Source organism: Silurus aristotelis, assembly GCF_946808225.1.
Source record: "Silurus aristotelis genome assembly, chromosome: 26".
Taxonomy (NCBI): domain Eukaryota; kingdom Metazoa; phylum Chordata; class Actinopteri; order Siluriformes; family Siluridae; genus Silurus; species Silurus aristotelis.
Genome location: NC_139599.1, coordinates 4,424,813 through 4,445,594, shown reverse-complemented (window position 1 = coordinate 4,445,594; position 20,782 = coordinate 4,424,813). Strand labels below are relative to the sequence as shown.

The following is a 20,782-nucleotide window of genomic DNA, read 5'->3' as shown; positions in this document are numbered from 1 at the left end:
GTCTTCCAAACAAAACACTATTGAGGCTATTGCCAATTCTTTTATTCCTTGATATAAAGACGCCGTGATGTAGGCATTTCGGGGTGAAATTGCAAATACGAGTGGAAGAATATAAGGCAGGGCTTTGCTTCCCACAGCATCACCACAACCGCTGCTGCCAGTATGCTGGTATCCGCTCAAGCTACTTTTACCGCTTTCTGTTTGAGTATATCTGGGTGTGAGGCACAGGAAATATGACATGGCAGGGTTTTTTTGAGTACATGGTGGCATAAAATAAGAGGTCGTTTTGAGTCACGGCACTTCAGTGGAAGTTTACTGAGAAAAATTAATTTGGGTTTTACAAGCTGAAGTGTGTTGCATACTGAAGGTGGTCAAGTAGGTTTAAATAACAGTCTCTCCGTATTAACCTTGACGAAACTTGTTTTCTTTAAGGAGGTTTAAACTCAAAGCTCTTCATAGTCATTGGTTGAACCTTAATGCTGAAGTAAATCCCGAATGTCACAACCTGCTGTGCAGACTGCATCGGAAAATACCGGGATGTAAAAACAAAACAGAATTCTTCTAGCAGTTCTTGGCAATGGAGAAGCATCGACTGAACGTATTGTTAGGAAATCACAATCCGATAATACCATAGCCATGTGTTGCAGGGAGTCTAGGTAAACAAAATAAAAAAGGTGTGAGGAATAGTATGTTGTGTTCTTCATGTCAATCACAGCGATGCTAGGCAACCAGGAGCGCCTGTTAGTTTGGGTATGTGGAAGAGGGCAGATAGCGCCTTCCTCTCAGTGTGTTAGACTGCCATGTTTGAAACGGTGAGGTTTGCACCTGCTAGCTCGATCTCTTTACAGATGATAATTGTCTATTGAAAATGACTAAAATGTATAAAAAATGAACAATTAAAAAGCTTGATAGCAGGAAGAAATACAAGCTAACATGCGATTGACTAACAATCATGAGGTACACTAATCAGGTTTGAATAATATCATCACATGTGATGAACATTACAGCTCATAGACTAAACACTGGCTGACTTGTTGACGTTTTGTCTGATCTCCAAAACATTGACCTGGAAGGCAGACTAGAGTTTAAAGAGGCAAATTGGCTTCACATGTTTTGATTTCTTTGGAGATCATAGTCACAGATTTAGCACAATATCAGATGTGATCAATTAAGTGTGAACGGTAACAATGCAAATCATGGCTGTGTTTGTCGAGCTAGTTTGCTAACATTTAGCTTGCTTGTTAGATGGAAAACGAGAATTGGCTGTGAAAAAGAAGAAATTGTTTAATATGAAGAAAAAAAACGCCTTAACAATTTTACGTATATGAATGGTTTTTAGTTGAAACCTGCGAAACGAATCTCTGTTTTGACTCGTAGTTGGAATAAGATCAAACTGATATGATATTTAGGCATACCATCTTACAACAACAACATTATTTGGAAATCAAGGGCCTGTATCAACCTCACACTACTTTACATACACACCTCTTGCTCCTCGGTATATAATGGACTTACTGTGTGTTAGTAGTTATTATTTAACTATTTGCTATTTGTGTCAGTTGCTGCCAACCTGATCTAAAACTCATCCTATCACCATTTTCATGAAAGGAGTCAAATTTCACTCTAAAAGCAGTTTTAAAATGATTTCTGCCTCTGCACATTTGGGTGAAGCAGATCTATATTAAAAACGATGGATAGATCGATAGATAGATGGATGGATTGATAGAATGATAGAATGATTGATATATTTTTTCTGGTGTTATTTAAAGCGAACTATCTTTTTGAATAAGCCCCCTTCTGCCCAAAACACACACACACACACACACACACACACACACTCTTCAGACTGACCTCGAATCTTGTGTTCACTTGCCAGCTTCCGCATCACAGTGTACTGCCAAGTGGAGGCCATAATTCAGGGAGGTGCTCCTTCTTCGTGTGTGTGTGTGTGTGTGTGTGTGTGTGTGTGTGTGTGTGTGTGTGTGTGTGTGTGTGTGTGTGTGGCTGGGGGGGTGGGGGAAGTGCACGAAGACACAGTCTCAACCTTGTCCAAGACCTCTAATTAGGGCAGAGCCTCCTGCCTCGCCACCACCAAAAGAGTGTCCTACTACACATTCACCGCAAACAACAAAGTGCATTATGGGTATTCAGTGGCATGTAGGTGCACCATTTGGGAGCATGGTACATTTTATACTTGAGACCACTTTATTATTTGTTCTTTAACATCCACACACCTGCTTATTCAAGCCATTATCTAATCAGCCAATCATGTGCCAGCACAATGCATAAAACCAGAGAAATACAGATGGAGAGCTTCAGTTCCTCTTTACATCAAACATCGGAATAAGAGAAAATGTGACCATCGGTTGAACTGTGTGTTTAGCATCCAAGCAACTGAATGTTTTTATTTCTCCTGTGATAAGTGCACTAGTATTCAATTTGTCTGTAAAACTGGTGGCAGAAATCATAAAGCACAAATGCTGTTTTAGGGTAAAGAATAAAGAACTGCCCTGACACCTTTCCCTCAACCATTTTTATTTTAAGTGGAATATTTCTGGACATATGTGCAGATATCTTTCTTTGTGTAGAAACCACAATAGTCTGGCACTATAAAGACAGAACTACATACTCAATTTGATGTTAATTATATAGAAAGCGGTAAAGCAGCGGCTGAATTCAGATGAAAAAATCCCACAGTGTGACACTGTAAACCCTTAATTCTACATTTAGTTGCACAAAAAATGCCCGAAAAGCCACAGTATTATATTTGCCTGGGTTTAAAGGTTTAAAGTGCAACCATAAATTATATGGACAAATGTATTGCGTAACCTGATTTCTCCCAGCTGTAAATAGTTTATTTATTTATTTATTTTTTTAAATCTTTACCACAAAGTTGGAGGTACACAATTGTATAGAACGTTTTTGGATGTGAAATTTTGCCCATGTGCCCAAAGAAAGCTCCAATAAGATATGCTTCACATGGGTTGATGTGAGTGGATCTTGAGTGGCCTGCTATAGAACTTTGACCTGAATCCTGTTAAACACCTTTGGGACGAATTGGAACACTGACTGCACCCCAGACCTCCTCACCTACATCAGTACACCCTTGTAACGAGCACAAATCTCCAAAATAAAAACGAGTGGAACATCTTCCCAGAAGAGTGGAGGTTATTATAACAGCAAATAAAGACTAAATGCAAAATAAGATGTTTAGAAGCACACACTAATTTTATGGGCAGGTGTCCACAGTCTTTTGTGATATGATTTGTGGTTTTTGTCTATACATCTTTACAGTAAAGTGCATACATTTTAGCTACTACCATCAAAGAAAAGCAAGGCAGTCTATTCCCACTAGTTTTGTGAGCCACTGTGGCTGCGTTCAGTCATGCCAACACTATTTCTAGCTTTCTGTCACTTTTTGTCCTAAACCTGACCAAGAACCTAATGCGTTTATAGACACGGGATTTTTGACTACAGCAAAACGCTCAAATCTAAGTCACATTTGACAACCAAAACTCTGAAACCACTACATTACAGCACACGTTCTCCAAGACTAAGGAAGCTCGCTCTTTCAAAAGTAATTAAGGAAAGCCATATTTCGACCTGAATAATCCGATTCTGGTTATTGTAAGCCAATACAAAGAAAATAGGGTATCTAAAGAGGCAAATGTACTGTACCGCTAATGAATTCCATTACAGATACAGCATCTGTGGAATTAGCAAATACATCTGCAAAGCAGCTGTATCCCAAATCTAGCCGAGCAGTCGGTAACAGCTTGAAGCGTTTAATAGTATGTCATTATATAAGTATAAAATAAATGTTGTTTGAAAGAATATCTAGAGCTATATGTTATTGAGTAAGGAATAAAATACTTCAGGGACACATTGTTATAGAAAAATAAGCAGTGGTACGTTACTTTCACTGTCCAGATCCATTTGTAGTAACAGTGTGAATCAATGACTTGAGTTTTATGAATTCTTTTTTTAATTTTTAAATGTTTAAATGTCTTGGGATTACATCCAGAAAAATCGACAAGGATGCAAATGTATCTACTTGCAAATATGCAAAAAAAGACCTAATCAATCAGTGTGAATTTAGCCGAATAGGTATGAAAATATTGTCACGACAGGCTACGTCTTGAGAGGGCGAGATGTATTTCTTGTAATGTTTTTTTTTTTATTGAGTTTGGTTTGCAATTCCTGGATATTTAAAACGTTAGCGACTGTAAGGTTCGGTGCGTTCGTGTCTCAGGTACATCATGACATCAATGAAAGTAGCACATTTGCTTACACGCCCAGCGCTTGTGCTGCAGATCGATGGCTCTTGAGCAGTATCTTGATGGTCCACACAGCATTTGGACATTGGTGTGGTGGTCTAAGAAAACAAATTTTCTGTTGTTCTATAAAAGTGCCTGAACCCTCTGAATTTTGGGTCATATGTCTCATTTGTATACGTTCATTTATTGCTAATCCAAACCAGTGTCTAATTGGTGACTGAGTGGAATTTGGATGTAATCTTCAATGTCCTCTAGCAATCATCGTTAGCTTTAAGGCGATCTCTCAGCCAGTGTTCTACAAAATAATGACCACAATCGCACTTAATTAAATTTGAATAAATAAAATTATTATTATTTTTTTTTTATCTAAAATTGGCGGTCTGTTTATAGGACCAATATGGAGCATCCGGTTTGACGCCATCATTTTGCACTTCTTATCAGATGATTATTTCCAACAGGAAGTGTCCCGACCCACCATTAGAAATATCACCTTGCCGAAGACGCCAGTGTTGAGCGAGTGAAATCGTATTAGCATGCATGGTTTTATTTAAAATGCAAGAGAGGTCACTGGATATGACCCACTCTGACTTTTACATTTACATTTTACATTTTACATTACATTTGCAGTAATTAGATTTGTGAGGCATCAATGCCACGCGAGAAGTCCTTTTTTTCTTTCTTTATTTTATTAAGCAACGTTTGTTCTTATGTTTAGTTTCATTAAACAGTAGCATTTCTAGAGGGTGTGAGAAAGCGCAAGTGTTCGAAGTCAATAACATCGAGAGCTGCAGATTGCACCTTGACCCAGGCGAAAGAAAGCGTACATCGATAAGCGATCAGTGCTCGCAGAGCTGAAGTGCTCCTGTGTGCTAATTTTGAGAATAGGTTTGGATGTGCTTCGTTTTAAGGCACTTTAACGCTATAATCTGTTTGATCATGTTACTTGTTTTGAAGGAAGATTCTATAGTTAGATACTGTAGATTGCAGCACTCTTTGCCGGAAATTGCGCCAGTCATCGTAAAGCACATCACTGTCATTTCCTGGCTTACATCACATAGTATTGGAGTACTCTCAGGGGCTAGCGTCGTAGAATTCGAGTATGTTAGCATGCCGCAGGATCTGATATCAGTACCGGTGCGTCGCTAAACCATGCTTTAACCTTAACTTACTAGATAATATGTAAAAGAGAAACATATCATATTATAAGAAAGCCTGTATTTATCCACATGTAGTATTTGTATAGTGGAGAATATCATTAAAGTCTTCAGGTGAAAGTTCTCCCATGGCTGCTACAAGTACAAATAACATTTTGTCAAAGAGCACACCATCATGGTCCAAGGTTTTTGAGCTGAAAGCATAACATTTGACAGCAATTTGTCGTTTATTACGAAAAAAAAAAAAACGTGTCTACAGTGAAATATCACTGGTACTGTACGTTCACCTCCGAAAGATCTTGTTCCATTGCGCGTGTTTGCCTTAATAATAACAGCTGGTGTGCTGGCTTAGGCGGAGATCTTCGCCTTCATATGCTTCCACGTGTGTTTACATTCGGATCCTCGTGGAGATTAAAGCAGATTTAGGACAGGACATGCCTACTGAGAACAACAGTAGGGATCAGGATGTGTAACACACATGTGGAAGAGGATAGTCATGTGATTTTCTTTCTTTTCTTTTTTTTTTTTAATGTTCCAGGATGAGTTTGCAGGTAAATCCAGGAAGGAAGTTGACTGTAAAGTTAGGATTGGTGGCAGTATAGATAAAGGAGGCATAGTTTAATTAGCTGAGATGAAGGTGTTTATGTGATGTCAGTATTGGCGGAAAACCAGCCGGCAATTGTTAGATATGAGGCTGCAACCGATACGATTCGAATACGTAACATGAATTACTGCAGTGAGGAAGCGCAAAATAATAATCCTGTTTATTACATTTTAGATTTGCATCATTCTTCTCAATCCTGGAGTTTTTTTATTCTGATATATATTTAATATGGAGAAATGTATCGAGACACCTGACCTTTCCTGCCACATGTGGTTCTTCTCCAAACTGTTATCACAAAGCTGGAGGACGTCTTTGGACGCGGTATTATAAAACTTTGCGTATACTTGAACTTCGAACTCAAACCTGAATTGGAATGCCGACTGCACCCCAGGTCTCCTCACCTCACCTACATCAGTGCTTTACTAACACCCAAGTGGCTGATGAACACAAATGTCCAGAAGCACACTCCAAAATCTAGTGAAACATCTTCCCAGAAGAGTGGATGGAATTAGAAGAGCAAATTGGGACTAAATGTGAAACGCGATGCTCAGAAAGCACATCCAATACTTATGACCAGGTTTCCGCATAGTGTAGCTTTTATAGTTTAAACAAGGCTTCCAGAAGAAAGAGATGTCAAGTAGATACTCCTGAAGAATCAGAATGAGAAATCTGAAACAGAAAGGGGTTTTTTTGCCAAGTGTTCTCACACACACGCAGAAGGCATTTGTACATTGATATATATAAATTAGGCATAAGCAAAAAAGACTCGTACAGAAGTTACAGTCAGAATTGACAGATCTTATATAAGTGTAAATGCATTTACTGTACATTGTATATGTTTAGATACTGCACCGTTTATTACATAGTGCACCTGTATAATTTATTTACTCCTGTGAGTTTAACTGTTCATTAATTGGATTGTCTGTGGGGAGAAACCGCCTCTTCTGTCTTGTAGTTCTGGTGCTATGAAGAGTTTTTATCGTTTTATTGCAATGCTTATTTTCCTGTTTCTTTTCCCCCTTCGCCCCGGCATGACATCTCCGTGGCTGATTATATAACGTGGCATATTTTGGGACATGTGGTGAGCCCGAGGCGTGCTTTTGGTTTTACCCAGCTTGGTTTAAGGTTATTTTTAGATCTCGTCCATGGTAGGGGTGTTACGGTTATTATTACAGAACGACGACCTGGTGTTAACCAAATGCCACAGTTTTTTGGGGTCAGTTTATTTAATGAAATGTTTGTTACAAAGTGTATCTGTCTGTCTGTCTGTCTGTCTGTCTGTCTGCCCGTCTGTCTGTCTGCCCACCTGTCTGTCTGTCTGTCTGTCTGTCTGTCTGTCTGTCTGCCCACCTGTCTGTCTGCCCACCTGTCTGTCTGTCTGTCTGTCTTTAATATTGCATTGTGTGTGCTTCACATTAAAGCAGTATAAAAAAGTCACAATTTAGCAGTCATTTTCTGACCTGTACACTTCACACGCTTCGTTCTGAGATGAAGAATGTATACACAAGGGATCGGCTTTAACATACAAACTGCTTGTTTTCAGTCAAATCGTTCGAGCCCATCATTTGAATAATATTTAAACATTCTGCCCTTTGCTTGTAATAAACTATAGACCAGTCAGGTTCATGTGGATGAGACAGAGGGAGTCAGCGGTGTAAACATGACCGAGATCAGAAACATTCCTGATCACCTGATCATCATCTTTTCTCTGCTTGTGTTCTATATGTTGGTTGTTTAGCCTGAATACATTAATTAGATATTAAATGTGTAGTCAGTACTTTAAGTCTTTTTTAAAACACGAGTATCTGTACTTCTACTTGAGTAAAAGATGTGTGTACTTTTGTCATCTCTGGACAGGTTTTGAGTTCTAGACAATAGTGTCACATGCAGCCTGTAACGTGGAAATGCCGCTCTGGAAAAGTCATTAAAAATTAATTTAACATTTTTTCCCAGACCTGGAAATGTTTTAATTAAATATCAAATATTTATTAATTATATGAAAGATTAAATATTAGTAAGAGTTTGGAAATGCTGTGGAATTCTGTGTTTAAACACAAAATGACTACGGAAAAATATATAAAAATATATATTTATTTAATAGATAAATATGTAAATATTTTATTTGAAATATTATTAGACTTTAAATAAAAGAAAATGCATTTGTAAAATATTTAACATTTATTAAAAATGATATACAGTGCTAACAGGAGATAAACATTTGCGATGGAATCGTAAAATAAAAATGTTTGTGTAAATAAGACATTAAAAAGATTGAGAACTTTCTTGTTAATATCAATAAAAAAAATCTATATATAAAAACAGACAATTTGCTGTGAACTGTAGTATTTGATTTACAGGTTAAAATCAAACCAGGTAGTCTGGAAATACAAATTGTACAGATAAAATAAAGCGTTAAGAAAAGCAGGAAGTGGACCATGCAGCACGACAGTGACTTTAAACACATTTGCTGATAGAATTATTCTTGATGGAAAAAAGTGAAAGGTTTAAGACTGACCAGGCCGAGTCACATATTTCTAATCTTTCTTATTTCTCATATCTTAAAGTCTTCATAGTGTTTTGGGGTGTAAAAACTTTTGCACTCATTGAAAATGCATATTAAAATGCAGGGGAATATTATAACTGTAATTATAATACTTCGGAAACTGTGTAGAAATAAAGTGTGTCCAATGCTTTTTTAGCATCTCCAGTGTCAGTGCTTTATAAGATAAAGCTGCTCTTTAGATGCAACAATAAATGGACAAAAATTTGTTCTTTCGTCAAAAGCGTGTCTTCGCTGGCAGACTGCAGAGGAAAAAATAAATTCAGGACATCGGATTATTTCACTATATTTTTTTACGTATTACTCTAACCCATTCTTACAAATGCTGTTCTTTTTTCTCTCTTTCACAGCTGAAGATCTCCTTCAACGAGTCGAGCCTGCAGAGCACCTTCGAGTACCCGTCCGAGAGCAGCGTCTGGGACAGTGGCGAGGAGGAAGAAGAGGGAGGAGGAGGAGAGGACGAAGGAGGCATCAGTGTGGAAAGGATCCACATCCCCCGACCAAGTTACACCTCCAGCCCGACGAGCCACAGCCCAAACAGCACTGGTGAGACAGGCGAGGAAATGGACAGAATGAGAGGAAGAGAGCGAGAGGCAGGGATGAGCAAACCAGGAAATGTATTCAGCTGGGGTTAATGATACGCTTTCTACGCTTGTGGTTTAAAAGGAATTCCTGTTTGAGGGAACACTCACTGATTCAGGGTCAGTTTAGGACCAGGGTTCGTGTCAGCTAAATTTAGATGTAATGAAATACTCTCACTGCTCAGTCCTGACACCTGGTGGTCAAATGTGGAGAGGGAATTAAAACGTCCCTGACTTGTTCATTATTTATTTATTTAAGAGTACTTTATTGATCTCACAGGGGAATTGATATTTCTTGATGTTAGGAGTAAAGAATGTTAAGGGCCTTGCTCAATGGCCCCCAAAATGGCAGCTTGGCAGTACTGGGGCTAAAATTCCTTAGCAGTACAATACCAACCATACACCTAGATACATCCAATACAATTTATATTAGAAATAAGAAGGAACAGAAGACGAAAATCCTTAAAAAAAATAAATAAATCTATAACGGCTGGTGAAAATATTAGTTGATTGGGTAAAAACTAATATTTATTAATATTCATTAGCTAGTTAATGACATTATTATAAGGTTCAGTGTAGCAATAAAAGCACAAGGTCTCACTGAAAAAAGTTCTCACTTTAACTCAAGTACATGGTTTGTGTACTTCATTCACCACTGCTTTTATGGGCTTATTTATTTATTTATTTATTTATTTATTTATTTATTTATTTATTTATTTATTTATTTTTACCTAAATTAAGCCAAGTGTGCAGTGCGAGCTGTAAGTTTTTTCTAAAAGTGTGAGTCAAATTCTTACATTTAATCAGAGAAAAATGAAATCAGCACCAACAAAATGCAGTTTTGAAATGCTGAAGAAACAGAAACTGCATCTGAAGTGACATTCTTAGCTTAGTATATGCAGACCGTGAAATGCTTTAACTTGCAGTTATAAATGCATAAATAATGTTTCGACATTTTAAGCATAAAACGTGTTTTTATTTTTTTTTACATTTTTGTTTATATTGCGTTACATAACAATAATAATGTTGCAAATAATACACAACACGTGTACGTAATAATCATTATGTAAAAAAAAACAAAAAACGAGAAGATACTTTAAATGTGAAATAAAATTTGCTAGTAAGTTAATAAGTGAGTCGTTGCGATTCAATGAATCACTCATTTAAATGATTTGGTTCAATTGCAATGACTCACTTAGTCACTATTGCTCAGAGATGCAAAACAGTGCTGTGGCTTTGTTTGGAATAATTTTTGTTGGCAAAATTGAGCAAAAACTGGCAATTTGGTGTCTAAAATATAAGTCTTTTAATATTAGGTTTGTGTTTATTGAACTGTTGTATTAAATCAATAACACATTTGTAATTATGCTGATTTTCGAAAAAGAAAACCCCACCTATTTTGTGATATTGATTGACTGTGTGAAATTATATGAATGTATATATTTTTTTGCCCCCATATCTTGTATTTTGTGATCATTCTAAATGCATATTAATAGACTGACTCACTCAGGATCTACTCAATCAGTATCAGAAATCTTTACAACAATTATGATATTATCATAGACTATATATATATATATATATATATATATATATATACAGTGAGGAAAATAAGTATTTGAACACCCTTCTATTTTGCAAGTTCTCCCACTTAGAAATCATGGAGGGGTCTGAAATTGTCATCGTAGGTGCATGTCCACTGTGAGAGACATAATCTAAAAAAAAAAAATCCAGAAATCACAATATATGATTTTTAAACTATTTATTTGTATGACACGGCTGCAAATAAGTATTTGAACACCTGTCTATCAGCTAGAATTCTGACACTTAAAGACCTGTTAGTCTGCCTTTAAAATGTCCACCTCCACTACATTTATTATCCTAAATTACATGCACCTGTTTGAGGTTGTTAGCTGCATAAAGACACCTGTCCACCCCATACAATCAGTAAGAATCCAACTACTAACATGGCCAAGACCAAAGAGCTGTCCAAAGAGACTAGAGACAAAATTGTACACCTCCACAAGGCTGGAAAGGGCTACAGGGAAATTGCCAAGCAGCTTGGTGAAAAAAGGTCCACTGTTGGAGCAATCATTAGAAAATGGAAGAAGCTAAACATGACTGTCAATCTCCCTCGGACTGGGGCTCCATGCAAGATCTCACCTCGTGGGGTCTCAATGATCCTAAGGAAGGTGAGAAATCAGCCCAGAACTACACGGGAGGAGCTGGTCAATGACCTGAAAAGAGCTGGGATCACCATTTCCAAGGTTACTGTTGGTAATACACTAAGACGTCATGGTTTGAAATCATGCATGGCACGGAAGGTTCCCCTGCTTAAACCAGCACATATCCAGGCACGTCTTAAGTTTGCCAATGACCATTTGGATGATCCAGAGGAGTCATGGGAGAAAGTCATGTGGTCAGATGAGACCAAAATAGAACTTTTGGGTCATAATTCCACTAAACGTGTTTGGAGGAAGAAGAATGATGAGTACCATCCCAAGAACACCATTCCTACTGTGAAGCATGGGGGTGGTAGCATCATGCTTTGGAGGTGTTTTTCTGCACATGGGACTGCACTGTATTAAGGAGAGGATGACCGGGGCCATGTATTGCAAGATTTTTGGGAACAACCTCCTTCCCTCAGTTAGAGCATTGAAGAAGGGTCGAGGCTGGGTCTTCTTACATGACAATGACCCGAAGCACACAGCCAGGATAACCAAGGCGTGGCTCTGTAAGAAGCATATCAAGGTTCTGGCATGGCCTAGCCAGTCTCCAGACCTAAACCCAATAGAGAATCTTTGGAGGGAGCTCAGACTCCGTGTTTCTCAGCGACAGGCCAGAAACCTGACTGATCTAGAGAAGATCTGTGTGGAGGAGTGGGCCAAAATCCCTCCTACAGTGTGTGCAAACCTGGTGAAAAACTACAGGAAACGTTTGACCTCTGTAATTGCAAACAAAGGCTACTGTACCAAATATTAACATTGACTTTCTCAGGTGTTCAAATACTTATTTGCAGCTGTATCATACAAATAAATAGTTAAAAAAATCATACATTGTGATTTCTGGATTTTTTTTTTTAGATTATGTCTCTCACAGTGGACATGCACCTACGATGACAATTTCAGACCCCTCCATGATTTCTAAGTGGGAGAACTTGCAAAATAGCAGGGTGTTCAAATACTTATTTTCCTCACTGTATATATATATATCTTACACCCCTAATCCAGGAAATATTTATGTGGATTCCTATTCAATGAACGTTGTTTTTTCTTTCATCAGATCTATCCAGCTACACTCCAAAGCACTCTGTGGACTTCACTGCTTGGCAGGAGAAGAAGCTCGGTGACTCCACAGACCCGGCTGATGCAAATTCCCAGTCTGCTGTCATGTCCAACGAAGTGATGGTGAGTCACATGTTAATTAAAATCAATGTTTTGGAAAATAAACAAAGATTTTTAGGATTTGTCTAATCGGATATAAATGTGTTTCGTGACAGAATTTTCTGTAATGATATAGGCAAATTTTTTGGACACCTGACCTTAAGATTCCTAGGTGCTTTTACACATCCCATTCCACAATTTGCAGTTATAATAAGCTCCACTCTTCTGGGAAGATTTTCCACTAGATTTTGGCGTGTATAAAGGCGGTTAGTAAAGTCAGCTACAGATGTGGGTGAGGTGAGGAGGCCTGGGGTGCAGTCAAACTTCACATAAATCTCAAATATGGTTGAGGTCAGAGCTCTATAACAGGAGATATTCCACTCCAACCCATATAAAGCATATCTTCATGGAGCTGGCTTTGGGTCTTCTAGATATAGTGAATGAAAAATGTCATGCTACAACATACAAAGACATCCTACAGTATACAATTGAACCACAATTGAACCAATATACAAAAGAACCACATATGGCTGGAAAGGTCAGGTGTCAGAAATACTTTTGTCCCTATGATGTGGTTTTACTTTGGAAAAAAATTATTATTATTATTTAAGTATTCAAATTTCTTTTTAAAAATTCGGTCCAAACTACAATGTGGTTTTCTATAATTTAGGAATTTGGGAAAAAAGATAAACCTTTGTCTTATTTTTCTTCTTCGTAGCTCACTCCAGCAGACAGCTCCTCTCTGTCGGACTTCAGCAGTGAACCAGCTCTATACTTCTAAATCTCCCCAAAACCCTGGAGCACATGGGACCAACCACCAGCCTGGACACCTCACAACCACACACACACACAGATACACAGATGCAGACGAGAAGCAGCAGTAGCATTTGCGCAAAACAAACAACAAAAAAAAAACGAGCAGTCTTTTCATTCCATCTCTAATGAGGTTTGGTGTAAAGTTGATCGGATTTGCTCTTGACTTCCTGTCTCCTTGTGCTTTATGTACTGAGAGAAAAAAACCCTCAAAGGCTCAAATGCAGTCTTTCAGTCTCTCAGCCTCTGTATCTGTGTAGCCCAGTTCACCTCATAAAAGTGACCAAATGTCTGGAGGAAGACACTCGATGCAAGCAGATGTAAATAATCAGACTGACAAGAAAAAGGAAATGAAAAAGAGACAGGACACACCAAACGAAAGGGTGCCACGATTCTTCTTGGTTTTGTTCTTTTTTCCCCCCTCTGTGTATGTTTCATGTCTCCTGGATGTCTGTGTTGTGCAACTTGTCCACTACTTTCACAAACGACCTTACGCGCCGAGTTCCAGTCAGATTTGTTTTGTTTTTTTTAAAGCAAGCAGCTCTTAAAGGCCGAGTTACGCTGCTATTGCGAACAAAACGAGGCGAGACGTAAAAACGATACAGCATCATGCGTGAAAGTCCAGCTTTTATTACTGTCCGTGAAAATAAAGCGGGAGGATAGACTGATTTCACTGCAGCCACAGAGACTGATTAAAGTGGATCACATGGAATAGGATCGTAGATTCCCTGGTCGGCCTTTTGTGGCCGATCACCAAGTCGAATTCAATAAAATGTTATTTGTATAGCGCTTTTAATAATGGACATTGTCTCAAAGCAGCTCTACGGCGATAACGCAGTTATAAAAGAAAGTACACATTTGTTCATTATAGTCATAAGTTCGTCCCTAATGATTGAGCCAGTGACAGTAAGGAAAAACTCCCTGAGATGTCATGAGGAAGAAACCTTGAGAGGAACCAGGAACCCATCCTCATCTGGGTGGCACAGAATGTCTATTCATTTCTGTTTTATCATTGTTGTGGATTGTAGTAGGCTTGATATCAATTACAGTCCAAATCCATCCTCAAATTTCTTGAATTGCTCTGGAACTTTTTAGGATGTTGATGTACGGTTCAAATCCCAGCATCACCTAGCAATCACGAAACATTTCATTGCGGATTGGGAAAAAAAAAAAAAGATTAGACCCCAATCCCTAAACTGGGATAATGAAGCCTGATTTGACCAATTGAAATTTGATTGAAATATATATACCCCACATAATCTAATATCCTAAAATCAGATATTTGATTTGATCAAAATGAGCGGAACCGGATCGAAATCTGCAGATCCGACATGTGACTTAAAGGTCTCTCAGTCAGGAGGTGAATCGGAGACGAAAAACGAACGAGAAAACGAGCCTACAAACCCATTGCTGTGTAAATAAACGTACCCATTTTTTGCCAAACGGGTCAAATTGTCGATGTTGAAAGCAGTAAATTGAACCGAGGAGATTAACGACCGTCGTTCTACGATCACGCCACGCATAGCCTCGTGTTCGACCAGAAGCGTAACTCTGACTGTACAGACCACTGCGAGTTTAAAAAACATAAAATACCACCGCAGATGTTTTCAACCAACACAATGCAGCACTTTAAATATGCAGCGTAAACAAGCTATATTTCTACCACTCTCGCGTACGAGATGTCAGAACACTGTGTCAGTGATGTAACGGCATGTCCAACACCTCAGTATTGTTCAGCCACGCCAACAGACGTTTCCTCTGGTGTTAGACGTCTTTTTTTTTTACTTGTTGTGACTTCACTGTATGAGGTAATAGAAGCAGGTTAGGATTGTATTTACATCATCCTGCTACGTGAACTCATGACGTTTATAAGCGAGACCGTGTGTGTGAGATCAACAAAATGACTGACTGGACACACAATGCCAACTGACCCCAGTGTGTATGTGTATGTGTGTATGAGAGAGTCATATTAGTCTCAATGTGCTTCTTTGGCCAGTATTGATGCAGAGGTTCTACACTCTTGGAACACACTTTTCATAATTTATTTCATAAACACACAAAAAAAAGGAAAATGTTATTATTTTATATATGTGTCTTTTTAGGAATTTTAGCAAGACGTCCTATACGTCAGCCGTAGCATCAAGGTGCTTCATGTTAAAAAAAAAAAAAAAAAAAAGGGGAAAGGAAGAAGACACGACTTTTATTTCATTCATTTGCACTGTTTGTTGGTTTTTTTTTTTTGCTTTATTTTGCACCTTGTGTGCTCTCGCTTAAAAGGTCGAGACGCTTGGGGAAGTGTCGCCGTCATGGATGGACAGATATTTAAGAAATGATAACCCTGACAAACACCGAAATAACAGAGGTTACCAGTTAAGTAGTACAAGTTCCTGTAATTCCTGTGATTCTCACAGGAAATAGAGAAAGTTGCCATAGCAGCTGTTTCGCTGATGTCAGATGCTTCAATCCACTAACAGTTTAAGTTACAATACGTATATATAGCAAGCCTGAGAAAAACTAGCGAAATTGTTATAGGTAGCTTAGAAGGCTTCAAAAAAAAAAAAAAGGCACAGGATCCTAAGTTTTAAGTAGGAGCTTAAAAAAAATTAAGTAACCGTCCATCCATTCTTCCACACCTCCCCCCTGTTTATTTTTATGCTGGAAAAGGGTTGCTGTTCGTACCATTTTAGTTTCTGGTATTTCTGTCAATGGCTCCATTTCTATGTACAATTTGTGTCATTGATTTTTCGAAGGATATTAAAATATATACCTGTGAAACATGCGGACACGTTCAATTAAGTGAAGGCGGACACCGGGCTCGGATGTGGCAATTAAGATGGTTGTAAAAAGAAAAAGAAAAAAAACTGAGTGGAAATAACCTTTATTTAAAAACGTGGCATTTAAATACAGCGAGTTGCAGCATAGTAGGGAAGGAATTTAATAATAAAATATCAACATAATGAAAGGGTTGAACAGAGTAAAGAAAGGAGAGGAAGAGAGAGAAAAAAAATAAAAAAAATAGACTATAGAGGTAAGCGGTCTTTGCTGTTCCTGGGTTCCGTGGCTTTGCTGAGGTTCCCGGTCTCCTTCTTTAAAACGCTTAATAGAGTCTGAGAACTTTCTAAAATCTGTGAGAAAGAAAAGAGAAAAGGGATGAGTTTTTAAGGCAAACAAGTGAACAAGTAACTGCTTTAAATGATTGGCTACGTTTGATGCTTAGCTGAGGTTCCTCAGAGGTGCGAACACTGAACAAGAAAGGTAGAAATATGGAATTTGGATTTGCTTATCTAGGCTGGCTTACAGTTCTCATTACTACAATTAGTTGAGGGTAAAAGGTCTCGCTCAATGGCCTAACAATGGTAGCTTGATGGTTCTAGAATTGAACTCATGACCTTGCAATCAAAAGTCCAACAATTTTCAAATCCCAGCACCATTCAGGTGTAACTGTTGACCCTTGAGCGAGGCCTTCAACCTTCAGCTATTTAGTTGTATAAATAAGATAATGGCAAGATGCTTTGGCGGACCCCCGCCATATAATGTCAATGCAAAGAAAAATGAAATATATGAAAATTTTTCAATGAACTCACTCTTCTGTAGCTCACCATTAAAAACCACGATTAACATATAAATTGTATATTAAGACTCGACAAAAACAAGCATTTTGACATGGTTTCAGGTGAGTAGTAAAAGCATAATAGCTACGAAGTCAGGAACTGCTGGCTGGCAGTGGCATTTTGTGGACGTCTGACCGTGTACAATCTCCTTCTACTTATAAATCAGTGGTAACATGGTTTATCCACTATTATTTCAAACTCTTAGGCCATGTTCACACTAAAACGTTTCCACTCTGAAAACGCATAAAACGTAGCTTTTTGAAGACGCTCCCCAAAAGTGGACACATTTGAAAATGCCGTTGTGTGGACTGTGAAAATGAAGGCTTTCGGGGAAAAAAAAAAAAAAACAAAACACCGCAACGTTTCAAAGAGACAGAAAGTAAACAAACGCTGGCCAAAGCGTCTTGTGTTTTGCTACACACGACAGGGACGCAAGTGTTTTTAGACGTTTCATAGTGAAAAAAGAGCAACTTTGGGGAAACGATTGAAAAACGAGCCATTTTTGGATGAAAACGCCGTTTTTCAAATTTATCCGGATTAGCGTAGACTTAGCCTTAGTTGTAGCAACACGTAATCATTTTAATAAAGAATTCTTAGCCTTTTGTTTCTCGGGAATGTCCTCCCTAATAAATATACGGTACGTAATGTGATTTCCAGCCTAAATGTTAGCCAAGTGCAACGTACATTATTATAGACGTATGGGTTCAAAAAGGTCTTCATTTATTTTGCTGGAAAGTAAGTGCACCCTGCGAGTTCCATTCATTATTCTGAAGTTATCAATAGAACAAGACGTCTGATATTGGCATATTTTTGAGTTATAGCATACACCACAATACAATGTAGTGAGGATAAAACAGACTAAAACACCTCATGTCTTGTGTCCTTTCCCCTTGAATAGATTGGGTAATCTGCCTGCGCATTTTATTCGTTTTTGTCTCCCAAACCAAACGGTCAAAAATACTCATAAGTATAGATGAAGAAGTAAGATATCATTTGTATGACCCAGAGGCTAAAATAAACCAGTTAGCTTGTAATTTGGTAGCATTTATATTAAGGTTTGAACACTAGCTTGATTATTGAAAATAAACGTTGTTCATTATTACTGCAATGCAACATAATCGCCAAATACAGTAATCCCCCGCTTTCGCGGTTCATCGCGAAATTGCATTTGCCACATAACTAATTTTCCCGATCTCTCACGGATAGCACGATAGACCAAAAAAAAAACGTATAGGTAATTGTTTTGATAAAAGTTTTATGTTGAAATAATGAAATTTATTAATAACAATATATTACTTCCTAATGAAGTAAGTTGTTAATACAGAACAGTACTGTATACATAAAATAGCATTTTCCTGGTGCCGTCTGTTTATTGCGGTTTTGGAACGTAAACACCGCGATAAACGGCGGATTACCGTATCGCCCTATGAACAGTTATAGAGTTAAAATAATATCTTGAAGACGAACCTTCATGTATGCAGCTTCCGTCTCGGCAACGGTCCTTTCCAGTTCGTTACGGGTAGCGAGACGACGATCTAAACTCTCGGACACGCGGTTTAACTTCTCCGTGAGCACACGGATGTCGTGCTGGAGACGGGTCTTCTCCTCTTCCTCATACTGGATCTGCTTGTTCAGCTCGTCCCTCTTAAAGTACAGCTCCTCTATGCCTGAGGAAAGAGAACCAATTACATTTGGAAATGTGTGGAACGTTCTTCGATTTGGAAGGGACAAAACTTAACGGAGTTTGTGGTTAGAGAGGAGAATAATCAATAACAGAGTGGTGTAATTGATCATTTTTCATTAATGGAAGGTTAGTGCTTGTTTTATACCACCTTTTTTTCCAGGATCAACTCCTTCTGACCAATCAGATTTGAGAATTCAACAGCACTTGCTAAGGTAAAAAAAAAAAAAAAAAACGCCTACCAAACTTTTGCCGTGAGCCGTTATCTACACAGAGTAGACAAATAAATAAGATTATACCGTTTGTTTTTCTCGACTCAACACGCTTTAAATGTGACCTTCAATACAAAGTGCATGATAAATAGTATACTGCAAAATCTTTACATTCATTCATGACTTTCTTAAAAAAAATAAATAAATAAATAAAAAAGCGTACTTCAGCAGATTTTTTTGCTGAATCAAACAAAACTCACTAACGAAGGGAGGTGTTTATCAGGGCTAAAACAACATCCAGATAATGCCTCAAGTGCAACTATTCCACAGAAAAAACCCTACAGTAAGTTATAGAGATGTTATAAGACAGAGAAGTGCTTTAATTCTTCTTCAGGTTCATTCTATCCATCACATATACTTTTTAATCAATTAAAATGACATTACAAACTGGAAGCAGCCGATGTGATGTTACAGTGTTGTAATTGATCTTTTAAATAATTTAATTGTAATTTATTGTAATTGTAATACTTTTCAGTTATTTGTTTTAATTAATATTTTGATTCAATAGATAGAAAAAAATCATAATACTAGTCACATCTTATATACACAACACAATAAGTACCAATATGCACTTTATGGACAAGTTTGTATACACCTGAGGCCAAAATAATGCTATTTTCAAATTCCACATTGTCCCAATTTGCTCTTAAAATATCCTCCATTATATTGAGATGATGTTCCACTAGATTTTGGAGTGTACTTGTGGAGATTTGTGCTCATTCGGCCACAAAGGCAGTACAATAGAATAGCTTTATATTTACATACATACAGCACAGTAAATTATTTTTTCTCTTGCTCGGAAGCTGGGGTCAGAGCGCAGGGTCAACCGTGATACGGCGCCCCAGAGTGCCCCAACTTTCAGATCAGTAACCCAGCACCTTAACCACTGAGCTACCACTACTGATGTATGTGAGGTGAGGAAGAGATTGCAGTCAGCGTTCACATTCATCCCGAAGGTGTTCAATGGGGTAAAGGTCAGTGCTCAATAGCGGACCACTCAAGATCCACTCCAACTAATGTACACCATATCTACATGGATCTTACTTTATGCACAGGGGCATTGTGATGCTGGAGCAGGTTGGGGTCTCCTTGTTCATATAAAGACATTTTTTTCCAAAGACATCCTATACAATTGTGACAAACTTTGTGGTAACAGTTTGGTAAGGAACCACATATTCCTGTAAAAGTAAGATGTCTACATTGATATTATTAATTAAAACAGATACCTGAAGTATGGCATAATGTCCTCATTTTCTGAATTGATGAAAAGTGAAATCCTCCTTTATTAGCCTAAAAAATGATCAACCGATGACATCAAGAAATAAAAGTAAAAAATAATCTAACAATAAACCAAACCCCCCCAAAAAAACAGAATTAGAGGGGGTCTGACGATTTTCTTTGAACTATAACCTGCTTCAACGCCTAAATGAGAAATTATGACGTCACTATGATGGTCAGATGACGATCAAAACTGGTGAAAAGATGTTCATGTTGTAGAAACTGCTAAACATTTCTTTAAAACTTACTACTTGACTAGAAATAGATAATTAAATTAACAAAAATGACAACAACAACAATACAATAACAATAACAATTATGGAGTTACTTACATTTGACCAGCTCATTGTTGTATGTCTGCAGTGCAGCTCCTTGTTGGGTCATTGCTGATTAATCCGCCAGCTTCAACACTTTAAATGCTCATGAACTGTCGTAGTGACTGAAAAATCACACAAGCAAGACCCAAGCGTCCTCTTTCAGTCTCCACAACGACTGACAACGACTGACAACTTCCCCCCCCCCAACCGAGCCGTTTATAATCTTCCGGGCGCCGTGACGTCATAAGGAC

The 20,782-nt window shown here is 38.0% G+C and overlaps 2 protein-coding genes across 2 annotated transcripts in view; one reads left to right on the top strand and one right to left on the bottom strand.

The window, feature by feature from the left end:
* Positions 1-16,366, top strand: part of tprn (taperin) — a 29,535-nt gene extending 13,169 nt beyond the window's left edge. The window contains exons 2-4 of the mRNA XM_083531584.1: positions 8,946-9,141; positions 12,459-12,583; positions 13,278-16,366. Of these exons, the coding sequence (XP_083387710.1) occupies positions 8,946-9,141; positions 12,459-12,583; positions 13,278-13,340 (384 nt within the window). The 3' untranslated portion in view covers positions 13,341-16,366. The remainder of the gene's footprint in view (positions 1-8,945; positions 9,142-12,458; positions 12,584-13,277) is intronic.
* Positions 16,235-20,686, bottom strand: ssna1 (Sjogren syndrome nuclear autoantigen 1). The gene is made up of 3 exons (XM_083531652.1): positions 20,547-20,686; positions 18,451-18,650; positions 16,235-16,497 (listed from the first exon to the last, which is right to left on the bottom strand). The coding sequence occupies exons 1-3, from the start codon at positions 20,596-20,598 to the stop codon at positions 16,393-16,395; spliced, it is 357 nt and encodes a 118-aa protein (XP_083387778.1). The 5' UTR covers positions 20,599-20,686; the 3' UTR covers positions 16,235-16,392.
* Positions 20,687-20,782: the final 96 nt, after the last annotated feature.